The sequence below is a fragment of the Nelumbo lutea genome, chromosome 4 (genome assembly GCF_056320005.1).
Source record: "Nelumbo lutea isolate HS-2025 chromosome 4, American lotus-T2T, whole genome shotgun sequence".
Lineage (NCBI taxonomy): Eukaryota > Viridiplantae > Streptophyta > Magnoliopsida > Proteales > Nelumbonaceae > Nelumbo > Nelumbo lutea.
In genome coordinates, this window is record NC_142687.1 from 29,109,393 (window position 1) to 29,124,152 (window position 14,760).

General features: G+C 35.9%; 1 protein-coding gene across 1 annotated transcript; it reads left to right on the forward strand.

Annotated features, from left to right (window-relative positions):
- Positions 1-10,436: 10,436 nt before the first annotated feature.
- LOC148854870 (small ribosomal subunit protein eS7-like) lies at positions 10,437-14,711 on the forward strand. The gene is made up of 6 exons (XM_088983613.1): positions 10,437-10,496; positions 13,117-13,205; positions 13,289-13,362; positions 13,449-13,572; positions 14,035-14,217; positions 14,309-14,711. The coding sequence occupies exons 2-6, from the start codon at positions 13,131-13,133 to the stop codon at positions 14,426-14,428; spliced, it is 576 nt and encodes a 191-aa protein (XP_088839739.1). The 5' UTR covers positions 10,437-10,496; positions 13,117-13,130; the 3' UTR covers positions 14,429-14,711.
- Positions 14,712-14,760: the final 49 nt, after the last annotated feature.

Sequence of the window (14,760 nt, forward strand, 5' to 3'; positions counted from 1 at the left end):
GAGAAACTTAAGGTAGAGAAAGACAATAATAGAGGGGTGAGAAGGCCATACCTATCCGAGGCGTGATTGATAAAAAGAACAGATTCGCCTCTCCTCAATCTGAGGTTGCCACGAACTTCTGCCACTGCGGTTCGGTGATGGTGCGAGAGGTTGAAGACAACCTACTTGCTCGATTATAATTTTGGTAATTGCAATTACCTCCCAGCCATGAAAATGTACAAATTACCATGCATTTGCTATTGAAGCTGCTTTATAAAAACAATACAAACTTTATAAAAAACAATAAAAAATAGGGTAAATTATATAAAGCCCCTCGTATTATGAGATTTATAATAAAGTTGCACAAAAACCCTCTGCACTATGACCATGAGACAAACACCTCCCTTACCGTTAAGTAAGACGATGAAATGCGTTAAATTACCAAAAGACTTCATTAAACCTTTTTTATTTTATTTTTTTGTTTTTTTTTAACTTATTTAACCTATTGTTTTTTTTTTCTTCTCTTCTTTTCTTCTCCCTCACTGTCATCTCTCATTCTTTTTCTCTCCCAACTCTCGGAAATGAAATGACAGAAGCAACCCATTTCTCATCTTTCCTTTCTTCGCTTCTCCTCTTCAATCTCATCCTGAACTTTGACCCCTCCAAAATACTCATTGTACACTATAGATAAATTATTGAGATTTAACCCTTTTTTGTTAATTTGAATAGGTAAGGCAGCCCAATGCACAAGGTTTGTTCAATGGGAAGGGACAAATGTATGTAGCCTTACCAATGGTTCCATTACCTTTCTCGATTTTCTCTCATTAGCTTATCTATCCTTCTTTTTTATTTTCTTTTTAATTTTATTTTGATAACCCCATTTGTTTAATGGATCTCAGTCATCATTAAGATGCCTACCTCTTTGTCTTTTAATCCTTTTTGAAGTGTTGATATTAGTCGCAGTAGATAGGCTGATGATCTTTGGTGGCAATTTCTTTTAAAAGGATGTGGGGCTTGAAGGACAAAAGCACACACTCTTTAGGTAGATTTATGTTGTTAGGCATTGTTTATCATTTTTCAATTTTTCCTTACTCTTTTCAATATACTAGTTTTGCGTTTCACCATTGAGATGATATGTGGAGTTCTTTAGGTGGTAGATTTATGTTGTTAAGCATCGTTTGTCATCTTCAACTTTTCCTTACTTGGTACTCTTTTCAATATACGGGTTTTCTGTTTTGTCCTTGAGATGATATGTGGAGTTTTGTTTTCTGTTTATTCATTAAGAGAATGAGATGTTTTTCTTCTGTTAATTGTATATTTTGTTAATAAGTATTATTTAAGTCAACAAAGAGTGAAAGGAGAGAGTTCAGTGTCTTGCATTGTGGAGTCATAGATTTAATTTCTTATATTTTTCTAATTTGACGCTTGTAAATATACAAAAAGATATGATCATGATCACCTTTTGTTGCAGATATTGGAAAAATCATCTTAAGGAGCAAGCCTGGTATTAATGATGACAAACTTCCAAAGACATTTTGAAATCGTAAGTTTGACAAGGGAATAAATAATGATGGCCACCGTGGAGGGTGTAACAGAGAACAAGGATGAAGACAAGAAAAACGTTTTGGTAGGCATTCGAATGGATAGATATGGACGAGACTTCATTAATTGCGCCCTTATTAAAGTTTCTGAACCAGGGGATCGCGTAATTGAAGTCAATATTTGTCGAGAATATAGTAATGGTAGTTGTTTTTTTTAAATGAAAAAAGCAGTAATGGAGGAAGAGATATCGGAATTGAATTAAATGGGTTCAATCCCAACGCTGTTAAGGGGAAGGGCAAGAAGAGAGATTAAGGGAGAGAGATAAATGTGAAAGAACTAAAGGGTAGTATTGGAAGGTTGGGGAATATGAACAGTGTTTTTCTTGTCTAGTTATTGCAAGGATAGTATGGGAATTAAAAAAAATATTGTAATGGCCTTTTTGAACGGGAAGAGGGTCTTTGTAATTTACCCTAAAAATATAAGAATTTAAAGTTGCAAGTTTACATTTTATTGGTTGATATAAAACCGAACTTAGTCATCCTTATGAATCATAATCCTTTTGGGTTATGCATCTCATACATGCTCAATATAAGTCATTCTTAGAAACCATAATCCTTTTGGGTTCAGTTTATTTTCTTTCACGAGCTTAACCATGTTATAAAAGCCAAGAAATTTGATAGCCAAAGGAAAAAGTTTCTAAACCTCTAGGCAAAAAGTATAAAGGTTTCTAAGTGTTTGGATTGTCTATCAAGCAAATTAAACATGATTGTGAGAAGTAGTTAACTACTTCAAAGTCATGTATTGACTAATTGTGACAGTTGAGACAAGTGGAATGCCTAATCTGAGAAGATGTCTCGATTATTCATTTTAATTCTGTTCACAAGCTTTACCATTTGTATAATAATTAAGGAAGAACCTGTAAATTGAATGGGAAAAAAGATTCCCCTGTTCATGTTGTAGTTGACTATCATAACAATGCAATCGTCTACCGTGAAAAAAATTGATCATTTTTTAAGGTTACAATGACTAATATTAAACTTGAAAATATTTGAAAGAGTTATGGGAAAATTGAATTATTTTCTAAAGAGGTAAAATCCCCTTAACAACTATAATATGGTCACTTGTTCCCAAATCCTCTATAAGTAGAGTTTTTCAACTTGATTCAAAAACAATAAAAGAAAGAGCAAGTTTTGAATCAAACTTGTGAAAAACAATACGTGCTTTCACTTGTACATGTCGTATATAATTGTTTTTTAGATAAAGCAAACAAAAACCTATAGTCTTTTTGGAGGAGAACATTGAGCTTTATCAATGTTAGTGATAAACTTCGTTTGAAAAAAACCTTTAAGCTTGTTTCTCACCTATTGTTGGGATCCTCCTCCCTAAGCTAAGCATATGTGTATACTCTAACAACCGATTAGTTTGAGTTGTAATTGTTTTTGTCTGCTTATGGAGAGGCCACCCTTGTATTATAAACCTACTTCTATGCTTATTAGTGAAATATCCTTGAACAAATAGGTGTTTAGCCTATTGATACCATTAAGGTCGTCTTGGCACTTTTATTAAGACCAATTATAAGGTCTTCTAGGCACCCATAAGCCTTGCAAGTTTGGGTCTTGTTAACGCCCAGTGTAACTATGTAAGTCTAATTGGAAATGTATTGTAAATATCTATGAAGTCTTATTGGTTGTAAATGATTGGCTAGTGCTTGAGGAGTTTAGTCAATTAATAAAAAATCCTTAGTGACAGTTTAGGGTAAATGACATAGCCAAACCTCTAAAAAAAACTTGTATGCCTTGTTTTTGTTTATTTTCCTCTTCAAGTTTACAATTCATTTTATTTGTGCTAACTTACTTAACATTGTTAAAATGCACTTTATCTTGTTTCTTTCTTTTTACATCTACAAGATACAAGGAAGGTTAGCGTACGTAATTTGACTTATGACGTTTTTTTTAGAAACCAAATCAGACTTAAAAATACAAGCTAGATTCCAAAAAAAATCAGTAAGATTGAGACTTTATTAACTTCGTAAGTATGTCGAAATGTGCCACGTAGCCACCCCATAGTCAGATAATTTAATGAGCTTAAATGGAGGTGGGCCACATTAATTAATGGACATTTAATACGACACAAGTGCATCAAGTCAGGGAATAGCTAACCATTCAAGAAATTCCACGTCCACGTGGAACTGCTTGAAATGATGATGCTCCATGGTGACAACCCCTACAATGGTGTCAAAGATCCTTCACATAGATTTGGGGTGGAGAAATGACTAATGGATAATGGGGTCCACCTATAAAGGGGCTATAAATAAATACCCCAACTACCCACAGGACAATAGGAGAAAGTCACCCAATTAGGGACAAGGAAATAAGTCTTTGCCTCTAACCTCTCCCCTGCCACCTGTCTCTCCCTTTATTCTCCATTCCCTAGGTCCATAAGCTCAAAGTTCTTGCATAAATTGTCTCAAGGAAAGAGCATGATTTGAACCGGTTCACATTGGTCTCTTAGATCGTGCCACATGACATTTAATTCATCTCAACCTTGAGAAGCATTAATTAGATAGAGGAGTGGTTATCAATTGCAGCTTCTCATAAAAAAAGATGACATTAACTTCCTTCTAAAGGTTGCCATTATTTTATCGCATGATTGGCTTGAAAATTTAGATCTAAAGTGATGATATGTGGAAAGGAAGCAACCCCAAACCAAGTGGTTTATCTCTACCCAAACTCATATACATGAAGTCTCATGTTTAGTCACCAGCATCGACCTTGAACTGAATGTTATTGATAGAATTGAGGATGTACCAAGACCTATAAGATTGATTTCATCTATTGGCAATGTTACAGAGGTAAATGTGGACGAAGCCATGTGTTCCACTCACTTTGCTTTTGCCTTTTGATACAATATATTGGGATAATGGAGGATGTTTTGTCTGTGGCAAGGGACTTAGGCTCTCTAGCGTATAAGCCTCCTTTGGAAATGGAACTAAAACTGTGTTGGGAGGTATCAAGTTTGCACCATATTTAGCTCACTTATGCCATCTTTGAGGGATATTCTCTTTTAGTTATTAAGGCTCCGTTTGCATCAATTATGATATTTCTCATTCTTAGAATCCATCCATAAAAGAACGGATTATGGATTTTCTTGATTCTAAGAATATATGTGTGAGCGTTTGGTACGCCTTTTCTTCATAAACAAAATTAAGTATGGAAACACATCTTGAGAAGGTAACTCTATACTTTAAGAACTTCGGGAGAAGGCAAAGAGCATAAGAACGAGATTGTAGTCAGTATTCTTGGTAAAAAAAAATCCCAACATCTGTGATTGGAACCCATACAACAAGCATAGATGGGCACAATAAGTAGGGATGTCCATACCTGTAATGAGCGGAAGGTTGGCGTTGAATGATGGGTCGTGATATTCAACTTTGTAAAAAAATGAATGGGAAGAAGGAAGCAAGCATTAGAAAACAAGAAGGAATAATTGAAGGAAGGGGAAGAAGAAATACAATGAATAAAGTGTGAGAAAGAACCTAGATTTTACATGAGATTTTGACTGACGCCGAAGAACTGTTACAGAGCCATTGAGGTTGGAATAGTTGAAGAAGGGGAAGAAGACATAAGGGAATGGGATAAGGTTCCAAGTGGGTGTTTTAAGAATATCGGGAATTACTAAAGTGCCCTCAATTTCGTTACATGCGTTCATTAAACCGAATTAACGTGGCAAAAACAGGGTCGGGCGAGAATCACATTTCTGATAAAGGTTGTGTTTAAGTGTAAATTTAGTTTTACACTGTGACCTTCGTTTAGTTATTGATGGAAAATGGAATCGGGGTGTTTTGGAATTTTTATCTCATATCATTTGGTTGTTACCGTGTAAAAGTGAAAGGTTTTATGCTCATTATGCTCTGAAACTCTTCCTTCGAACCGAGTTGGATTCAGAAGATAATATGGTGCTGGTTTCTAGAACCCGACATTAGAGAGAGATGGCGGTTGCAAAGATTGACATCAGCTTCAACCTTTCCTTGATTTGTCTGGGTTCTAACACCAGAACTCACCACGACGTGGGCAGTGGAAGGCGACTGGAATCGGGAAGCATGGTTGGAGAAGCTAGGAGTGCAATGGTGGTCGGTTTAGAAAATGGGAAATCTGCAACTGGTCTACATTGAAGAAGGGGTAATGAGGGTGGTGCTGAAGGGAGCGAGAGGTTCATGCGGGTCATGATCCCTGGTTCGGTACCCTAAATAGTCTGAGGCTGATCATTGGCCAAGATGTTCGAACGTTTGGTTCGGCCTCAGTTGCAATGCCCTCAAGGGTTAGTAATGGGATGCCTTCCGTGAGATCTTGAAGAGCGCAAGTGGAGTCTATCTCAGTATGAGATACATCCCATACCTCCCATTGTTGAGACTTTTCCTCCTTCATTGAATGATCTTGATCTTCCAGTTGCAGTCTGTAAAGGGAAGCGCCATTGTACCTCATCTATAGCCCATTGTATTTCCCAGTTTGTGTCTAATGATCAATTGTCTCCATCCTATAAGTCTTCTTGACCTCTATTATTGTTATTTTCATTCCCATAACAATGCAGTAAACTTTGTAAGTACCTAAGTGGAAGGATGCAATGCAAGTAGAGATGAATGCCCTTCTAAAAAACAATACATGGGAGTTAATTGATCAACTTAAAGGAGAGAAAGGGTGCAAATGGGTGTTTATAGTGAAACATAATGTTGATGCCTCTATTGAAAGATATAAGGCCATATTAGTTGCAAATGGGTTTATATAGACATATGGCATATACTATTTGGATACTTTTGTACCAACGGCCAAAATGAATACTATTAGAGATTTACTATACCTTGCAGCAAATTTCTCATGGCCATTGTTTTAGATGGATATAAAAAATGACTTCCTTAATGGTGATTTGCAAGAGGAGGTGTATATGGAGTTACCTCTTTGATTCAAATACCCCCGCTCTATACACCAATGTCGGCTCATGAATTGGCATCAATTCTGAGTTGGCACCTACTCCAACTATACTTTGGGCCTAAAAATTCTGACCATGAGTTGGACCATCATTCTCCCAAATATGAAGTTAGGCTGGATATTGGGTTCATCCATTTATAGACACCCCACAAGCACCCCATAACCCATCACCCTTGTGAATTGGGAGTCTGGATCTGCTCCTCACACTATGCACTTCACACTAACCTCACAAGTAGACCTGTTCATGGGTCAGGCTGGGTCGGGCTCGGGCTGGGCTGGGTTGGGCTCAGGCCGGGCTTTTAGTGTTCATTAACAGAAAAATAATAGGCCCAAGCCTGAGCTGGGCCCGACCAACGGGCCTAGAACTTGGGCCCGAGCCCGGCCCTGATAAAAAGCCCGAAGCTTGAGCCCGAGCTCGAGCCTGAAGTCCGACCTAATAAAAGAAAATCAAAACTTTCCCTATTCAAATAGACATTATCTATTTTAATTCATGTGTTTTTTCCCCTATTTAAATGAAGAATGGGCCTACAAGTGAATCAACAACCTTCTCAAATAAAAAAAATTTATTCAAATGGACATCACATAGGGTTTTTACTTAGGTTTAACTATAGGTCGGGCCGGGCCGAACTTGGGCTAGGCTATTTTGGCAAAGCTCGTGTCCGGCTCAAATTTTATGCGGGCCAGGCTTTTTGGCTTGAGGTTAAGCCCGTGGGCCAAAAAGCCTGTTCAAGCCCGTCTGGGGGTCCGACTGGGCCGGGCCGGCTCGTCGGGCCACTCGGCCCATGAACAGGTTTACTCACAAGTACATCTCACAATGTATCAAGAACATTTCCCATACTTATATGTATTTGTGAGGTCGATGTGGGGTGCATTGTGTGAAGAGCATATCTCTATCGCTGAATTGAGAATATCTCTTCATAATAAGTAAGAAGATGTTCTTAGACTGTACTCACAACCACTGACATTTATGTATTGGGAAAAATCTCTCCACATACAAGTACACATATATTCTTAATATACGGTTGCAAGTGACTATAAGGACAATATGAGCACTATTTTGTGAGGATTAAATTTGGGTTCCTATGAGGCACTTCATGGGGAGCCTATCAGAACTAGGAATGGCAACAGGTAGGGTATTCATGCAAATTGCTCTATTTGTTCCCAAACCCACCTACGTATTCTTGATCACAAATCCGTTCTAAACCCGTTTAGCTTTTTCTTTCAATTTCTTAAAACCATCCCATCCCAAACCCGTCCTGACCAATCTCACCCAATTATCATATGATCAAGTTAGACTTTTCTTCAATTTCGATATTAAGTATATAAAAAAAATCTCAAATGTTCATTATCAACCAACATTCAACAAGAACCAACATTAATAAAATCCTTTCCGTATAAAAAAATAAAAGATGCATTGAGGCAATGACTTTCTATAACAATCAACAACTATACAAGTGCTCAATAATAATTTCATTCAGGTTTTTTCGTCTAGATTGCAAAGGAAATTTCATAAAAGATCCATCATAAAAAGTTTAAAACCCCTTAGGTCTTCATCTGTACTTGTGAATCATTTTCAACTACAAGCTTTCACTTTATATATAAATATGTTTGTTCTCATGAATAATTCAGTTGATAAATAGTTATGTTTTTGACAAGCCTATTACAGTCATTAAGGAAAACAATTATTGTTCATTATACTAACATGAAAACATTGTCATTTTCCTTGACAATAATAAGCATTATCAATTCAAAAAATTTAACAATTATGGAAAAGACAATGAACCAGATGTTTCATCTTGGAAAAGACAAAACTAGTGTCCAATCCAACAACGGTTCTTTTATTCTGTGTTTTATATGCAAGCAACAAAATACCAAAACCAAAAGATATACAATATAGTGGAGTAACTTCTAATAAGAATCAAAACATACTTATATATTAGTATATATTTGTAGCAAAAAAAAAAAAAAAGAGAAAAAAAAATTACTTACCTATATTAGATGGCCAAAAACGATGGATGGCAATAATGCAAAACCAACGTGTGTCTAGCAATAGTTTATTTTCTTACGAGTTTTGTATGCAAGTAGAAGTAGCAAAATTCTAGAACCAATAGTCGCACACGATTTTCTTCTTCTGGGTTTTCTTTACGTTTTTTACTTGAAAATCGAAACTTGGAAGAGCAACAACCACACATGGCACGGATGCACGGTGCGGTGGAATGGAATAGTTTATTTTATTTTTGTCAGTCCTTACTTAGACTCTTTATTATTTACTAATTAATCATGAGTTGGGTACCGAGAGAGTTAGGAGACCAAAAGTCCAATAATTACACTAAAGCTTTATTTTGGATTTTGTTTTCTTTGCACATTCAACTATTCAAGTATTGTAAATTTGTAATTTCAAAAAACTGAAAATCCAAATGCTTTTATAATTCAAGCATTTTTAAAGCTTTTTGGATTTTTTTTTCTTTTCACATTCAAGTATTCTTAATTCTTAAAGTCCCAATTCCTCTTTAAAGGCTATGGTAGTGATTTGTTCTATATATATTTAATATAACATATTTGATCAAATAACTTTTAATTTCTCTCTCTCTCTCTATATCCAATTTACAACTCCAATTATAATGCTTTTGGTTTCAATCAACTTAAAAAGATAGATTGTTAATTGAAACGATTGGTACATATATATTTTTGATATATGTCATATATTCCTGGTGATATATATATATATATATATATATAACTAAAGAAGTAAAACCATCAATTAGTTAAACTATGAACACCTCTACCAAATTCTAAAGCACTTGTTTTCTTCTTCTTCTTTGAAAAAAAAAAAATTAACATCATAAGCATCATGTTAGGGCTTAAGGGCTTAGGGATGAGGGTAGCCTATGTTCATTTTTTATTCCCCATACCCAAAAGGTCATAAACCCCAACCTTGTGCCATGTAAGAGTTAAATTTGATCAACCAAAAATAATGTTCGAATTGGACTTAAAAATAATTACATCAATAAGTTTTTAAAATTAATTGATAAAAATTTAAAATTCATAGACAAATATTTCACCTAGAAATATTGATTGGATTGGACTTAATAATAATTATGTCATTACAATTTTAAAATTAACAATTGACAAATTAAGTTTCATAAACAAGCAAGTTTGCAAGTGTCCAATTCACTTAAAAGTGTTGCTTTGATTGGACTTGAAGCTAAACAAATGTCTCAAACTTACTAATTAACCATTATAAGAATGTCATAGGGCTGATAGGCCATGGCCCATAGAGCTCCTCCTAGCTAGTTGGCTTCTAGTTAATTAATTTCTCTTAATATATTATATATTATTTTATAACATATATTATACCATGCCATGTATTTTATTTCATATATATATACAAAAATATTTCTTATAAATATATTATAGTCGGGTTTGTAATCAGGTATCGAGAATGGGTATCCACATAAAATAAATCAGGTATCGAGTATTAGATACCCTATTTGTCAAACCCAAACCTATCCCAAACCTATAGGATTTTAATCTAAAATCTCAAACCCGTCTCAAACCTTATAAGATTTTGATAAACAGATTCTATTAAATCGGATCGGGTTGGATACCCAAAAATTTCCCAGAAATTGCCATCTCTGAAACGAATTATTTCATATCGGCGCCCTACGGTGTGTATTGGATTCCCAATACAGGGCTGGATGGGCTGTGGGGCGCCCATGCGAATTCAACTGGAGTAAAAGACTCGTCTCGTAGACTTCGCCACATCATCTCTACTCGTATCCGATAAAATGCTACAATCTGTGATCTTGATAGATCAGATTTTATACATCCTCAATCACTCACTTAATCTGGGCCGTCCAGATTCTAGGGCAAGCATCTTTATCGTCCCTTCTCGCATTTTTAAAACCCTTCGTTCCGCTAAAACTAGGGTTTCTCTGACCTGCGAGATAGAAGTGAAGGCTTTTCTCAGATCGAGCCTCCAGCGGCAGTGAGGTATGACTGGAAATCAATGGTTTTCATATGCGAGTTTATGTTCACTTTATTCATATGTCAATATCTTTTGACCTGTAACTCACATTTGGGTTTTGTTGGGAAATCCTGCTTTCCCATTCGAGGTCTTTATCTGTGTTGAACCAATTAGGGTTTTAGGTTGTCCGTGTTTGATTGGATTGGTTTCTCTTTCTTCTTTTTAATTTTTATTCGGAGTTTTTGCTCTCCAAATGATTGGAAAGCATGTTATAGTTTCGATTTATACCAAGGTTGATTGGTTTAATTAATGGTTATCTTTGGTATCGAAGTAGGAAGAAATTTCGTATATATTATTAGCATTCTATGGTTTCCACTATTAATTGGTAAACACTAGTTTTTTGAGTTGAATAATTTCTATTTCGTCGTTTGATTTTTATTCCTCACTCGTTATGAAGTTATTATCAAACAAGTCAAGAATGCTGAAGGATGATTGTTCCTATAATTGGCATGCATGATACTTGTTTTGTTAATATTGGATTAATTTCAGAGACGATTATCATTATTTTAGTTTTTGGTGGAATGGAATCGTACATGTAAGTGAGCCAAAATTCTTAAAGTAAATGTCAAGTTAAATCTCTTGAAACTTTATTTTTAACGCTTTAAAATCAGATAAATCTGGGGCCTGCTTGTTTACTTCCATCCCGATAATAGAAGTCTTAGAAATGATGTCTGCAAGTTATCCATTTGGGAACCTAGAATCTCAGGGTGGTTCTTCTTGGACATAAAGGAAGCAAACATAGCGCTTGAAATTAAGATCTCCTTGTATATATGCTCTCCTTGCAGAATTATGTGTCGTAAGAAAAAACTAATATTTATTTGTATTCATTATAATTGAGCTGCTTTAAAAGACTGTACTCTGTGTCGTTTCTCTGTCTATGACCATCAATCTGTTTTGTACTTCAGTCTTGAAGCAGATGAAGTAGCGCTTTTAGCATATATTGTCAACCTGCTTAATGAGCTTGGCATGATATTGTAACTCGTAACATAAAATACTACTTGTAAAAAACTATATGTGCACCATAATGGATATTTATATCCTGCAATAACCCCCATATGCGTGATTTATCTAGGATCTCTCTCAAGTGTGCACTTAATTTGTCTCATTAGATGTCTGGCTGATGGTGGCCAATCCATGTTAGTGGACTGAATGCTAGCACCATTGATCTGACTCTTCACATATTCTACTCTTCAATTATTGACATAAACTTTAGTTGATATAGGCCTTAAATATTATCCTTTTTGTTGGAATTCAATCCAGTCTGATTAAGTTGTTCTGAATTCACCCCATTTAAGCTATTCATTAAAAAAATCACCCCATTTAACCCATTTGTAAATGGATTGAATAAGGATACACCCTATTTTAATCTAGTGGTATTCCAATATTTATGTTAATGTCTACATAAGATTAATATGCATCTATTAGTAAAGTTGGTTTCAATGTTATTTGTACTTTTGTAGGTTCAGGTCTTTTAGAAGTTATTTTTAATTTAATTTATTTATAGTATTGAATATCTAAGTATTATCATATCAAATTTAGGTCCATATTATTCTTTTATGGTCTTTTTTCAATTTGATAAAATAAAATTAGAAGTTACCAACCAAAAACATACAATTTTTTTTTGGTCTAGGCATATATGATCTGTCGATTTGTAGCCCTAGATAGATAGTTGTCCAAGGGTTACCTATCAGTCAGGATATCATTACCTGAATTTTCATTTGAAAGTGCTATGTCGCTTGGTTGGCAAGGTTTCTGGAAGGTTGTATCAGAGTCTTGGAGTTCCAACCTTCACCAGTATTAGAGAGGGGCTGTGGAGTTCGGGGGCCTCATTTGCCTGGAAAAAGCGTTTCTCAAATTGCTTCCACTGCTGGGTGCAAGAGGACTCTTTGTCCCTCTTGGTCCCTCTCCCCAATTGGGTGTTATAAAGTTGAATTTTGATGGCAATAGTGTAGGGAATCCAGGGCCATCAGGGATTGGAGGAGTCTTCAGGAATGAGGAAGGGATTGTTATTGCTTTGTTCTCTGGCCCTATTGGAGAAGGTGATTCTCTTAGGGCTGAGATCCTTGCTGCGCTTTAAGGAGTTCGTAGAGCAAAGGAATTAATTATCAGCCGTTTGATCTTGGAAGGTGATTCGAAGGTGGTGGTTAGCTGGCTGAAGAAAGAGGGCAGCGGATTGTGGAACTATAACAATGAAAAGAAGCAGTTCTTATGGTTATGTAGGGACATTGAGATACAATACAGTTGGGTGAAGAGGAGTGCCAACTCATTTGCTGATGGGTTGGCCAAGCAAGGGGTGAATAGGTAGTCTGTTTTTTGGGCTGGTCTTTAATTTTTCTTTGTATTCCCTTTGTTTTCAGTTTTTGGGGATCTAAGATATTTTAACTCCCCTCTTGTATCCATAAGTCTTATTTTTTTTTTAATTAATGAAGCTGATGTTGTTGATAAAAAAAGTACATATCATTAATGTTACATATGTAAAGTGGAATTCTACAAAAACTGCATTCCTTGTTTTGTAAGTTCGTTATCATGCTTCATAGATGAAAAGGTGTGCTGAAAATGGTTCTATTTTATCCTTGGTTCATGCAGTGAGATCAGTCAAGATGTATACAGCAAGGAGGAAGATCCAGAAAGGCAAGGAGGCTGAACCTTCTGAGTTTGAGGAGTCAGTTGCACAGGTTAATGCTAAGCTTCATTGTTGTTTATCCTTTTAACAACCTTTTAGCATAAGGTTGGAGTTCTGATTCTATTATCTATGCAGTCACTATTTGATTTGGAGAATACCAACCAGGAGCTTAAAAGTGATCTCAAGGATCTTTACATCAATTCTGCAGTGTAAGGGCATTGTACCACTTTTATTTATTACACTTTTAGTTTTGCTCGCCATGGACCATGACCTTGTTCATTGTCCACTTGTGCAGCCAAATTGATGTTTCTGGCAACCGGAAAGCTGTTGTTGTCCATGTTCCCTACCGACTGAGAAAAGCTTTCCGCAAAATTCATGTTAGACTTGTAAGGGAACTGGAGAAGAAATTCAGTGGAAAGGTGCTCTAAACCCTTTATTTTGCTTTTTGAAATAGAACTTCACTAAATTTATTAACAAAGTTTTGTGCTGGTAGATCGTAGGAAACTAGTTTTGAAAATATGTTTAGGCATTCAGCTGTTTCTCCTCTCATTTGCGAAGCTTGTACCTTCTGTTTTTCAAAACAAAAACTGCCATGGAATAATGTAATATAAAAGACAATGCTCTTTGCTGATGTGGCAGTTTTTGTTCGAAAAACAGAATCATTGGTGAAAACCCCCGTGGGTTGCTTAGAAATGCGGTCCATTTTAGTGATTTTACTACCACAGACATAATCTTGCCTTCGTGTTACTTTCATTTTTTTAGATTAAAGATCTTAAACTGCAATCATCATTTACACCTTCCATTGATTTTATAGTGCTTAATATAAATGTAGATATTGTGTTAATTTCTTACTCAAGGCCATACTTGTCTGGTACTGGTAGGACGTAATCCTCATTGCAACCAGAAGGATATTGAGGCCACCGAAGAAAGGCTCTGCTGTGCAACGGCCCCGTAGCCGCACACTCACCGCTGTGCATGATGCCATGTTGGAGGATATCGTGTATCCTGCTGAGATTGTGGGGAAGCGGATTAGATACCGCATTGATGGTTCCAAAATTATGAAGGTAAAACAAGACCTTGCACCCAAACTTCCCCTTCTGACTATTTATCATTTGTTTTTGTTTTCATGGCCTATACATGTTTTTTATGTTGTAGATTTTGCTTGACCCTAAGGAACGGAACAACACAGAATACAAGCTTGAGACTTTTACAGCAGTTTACAGGAAGCTTTCAGGAAAGGATGTCGTGTTCGAGTATCCCATAACAGAGGCGTAGAGATGTTACTACGTTTCCATTGAGTTTTTCATAATTTTGATGTTGGGTACTATTTAAATTTTGACTAGTTGGGTAGCATTTTGCTGAGGTTTCTAAGGTTCTATCTGCTAAGATTCCAGATTTATTGAATCTTTTTAATTTCGTGAATTTATCTGACATGCGGGCATTTCACTTACGTGCCATGGTAGTGTATCAGTTTAATATGCTTTCTATCAAAGAAAAAAAAAAGACCTGGCAAGCTGGCATTGCCTTCGTGCTGGCCGGTGGCGTTCTTTTTATTGTCCATGCTGCTTGTCATGCGATTTCAAGGACCTTGGGTGAAGCTTTCCGCG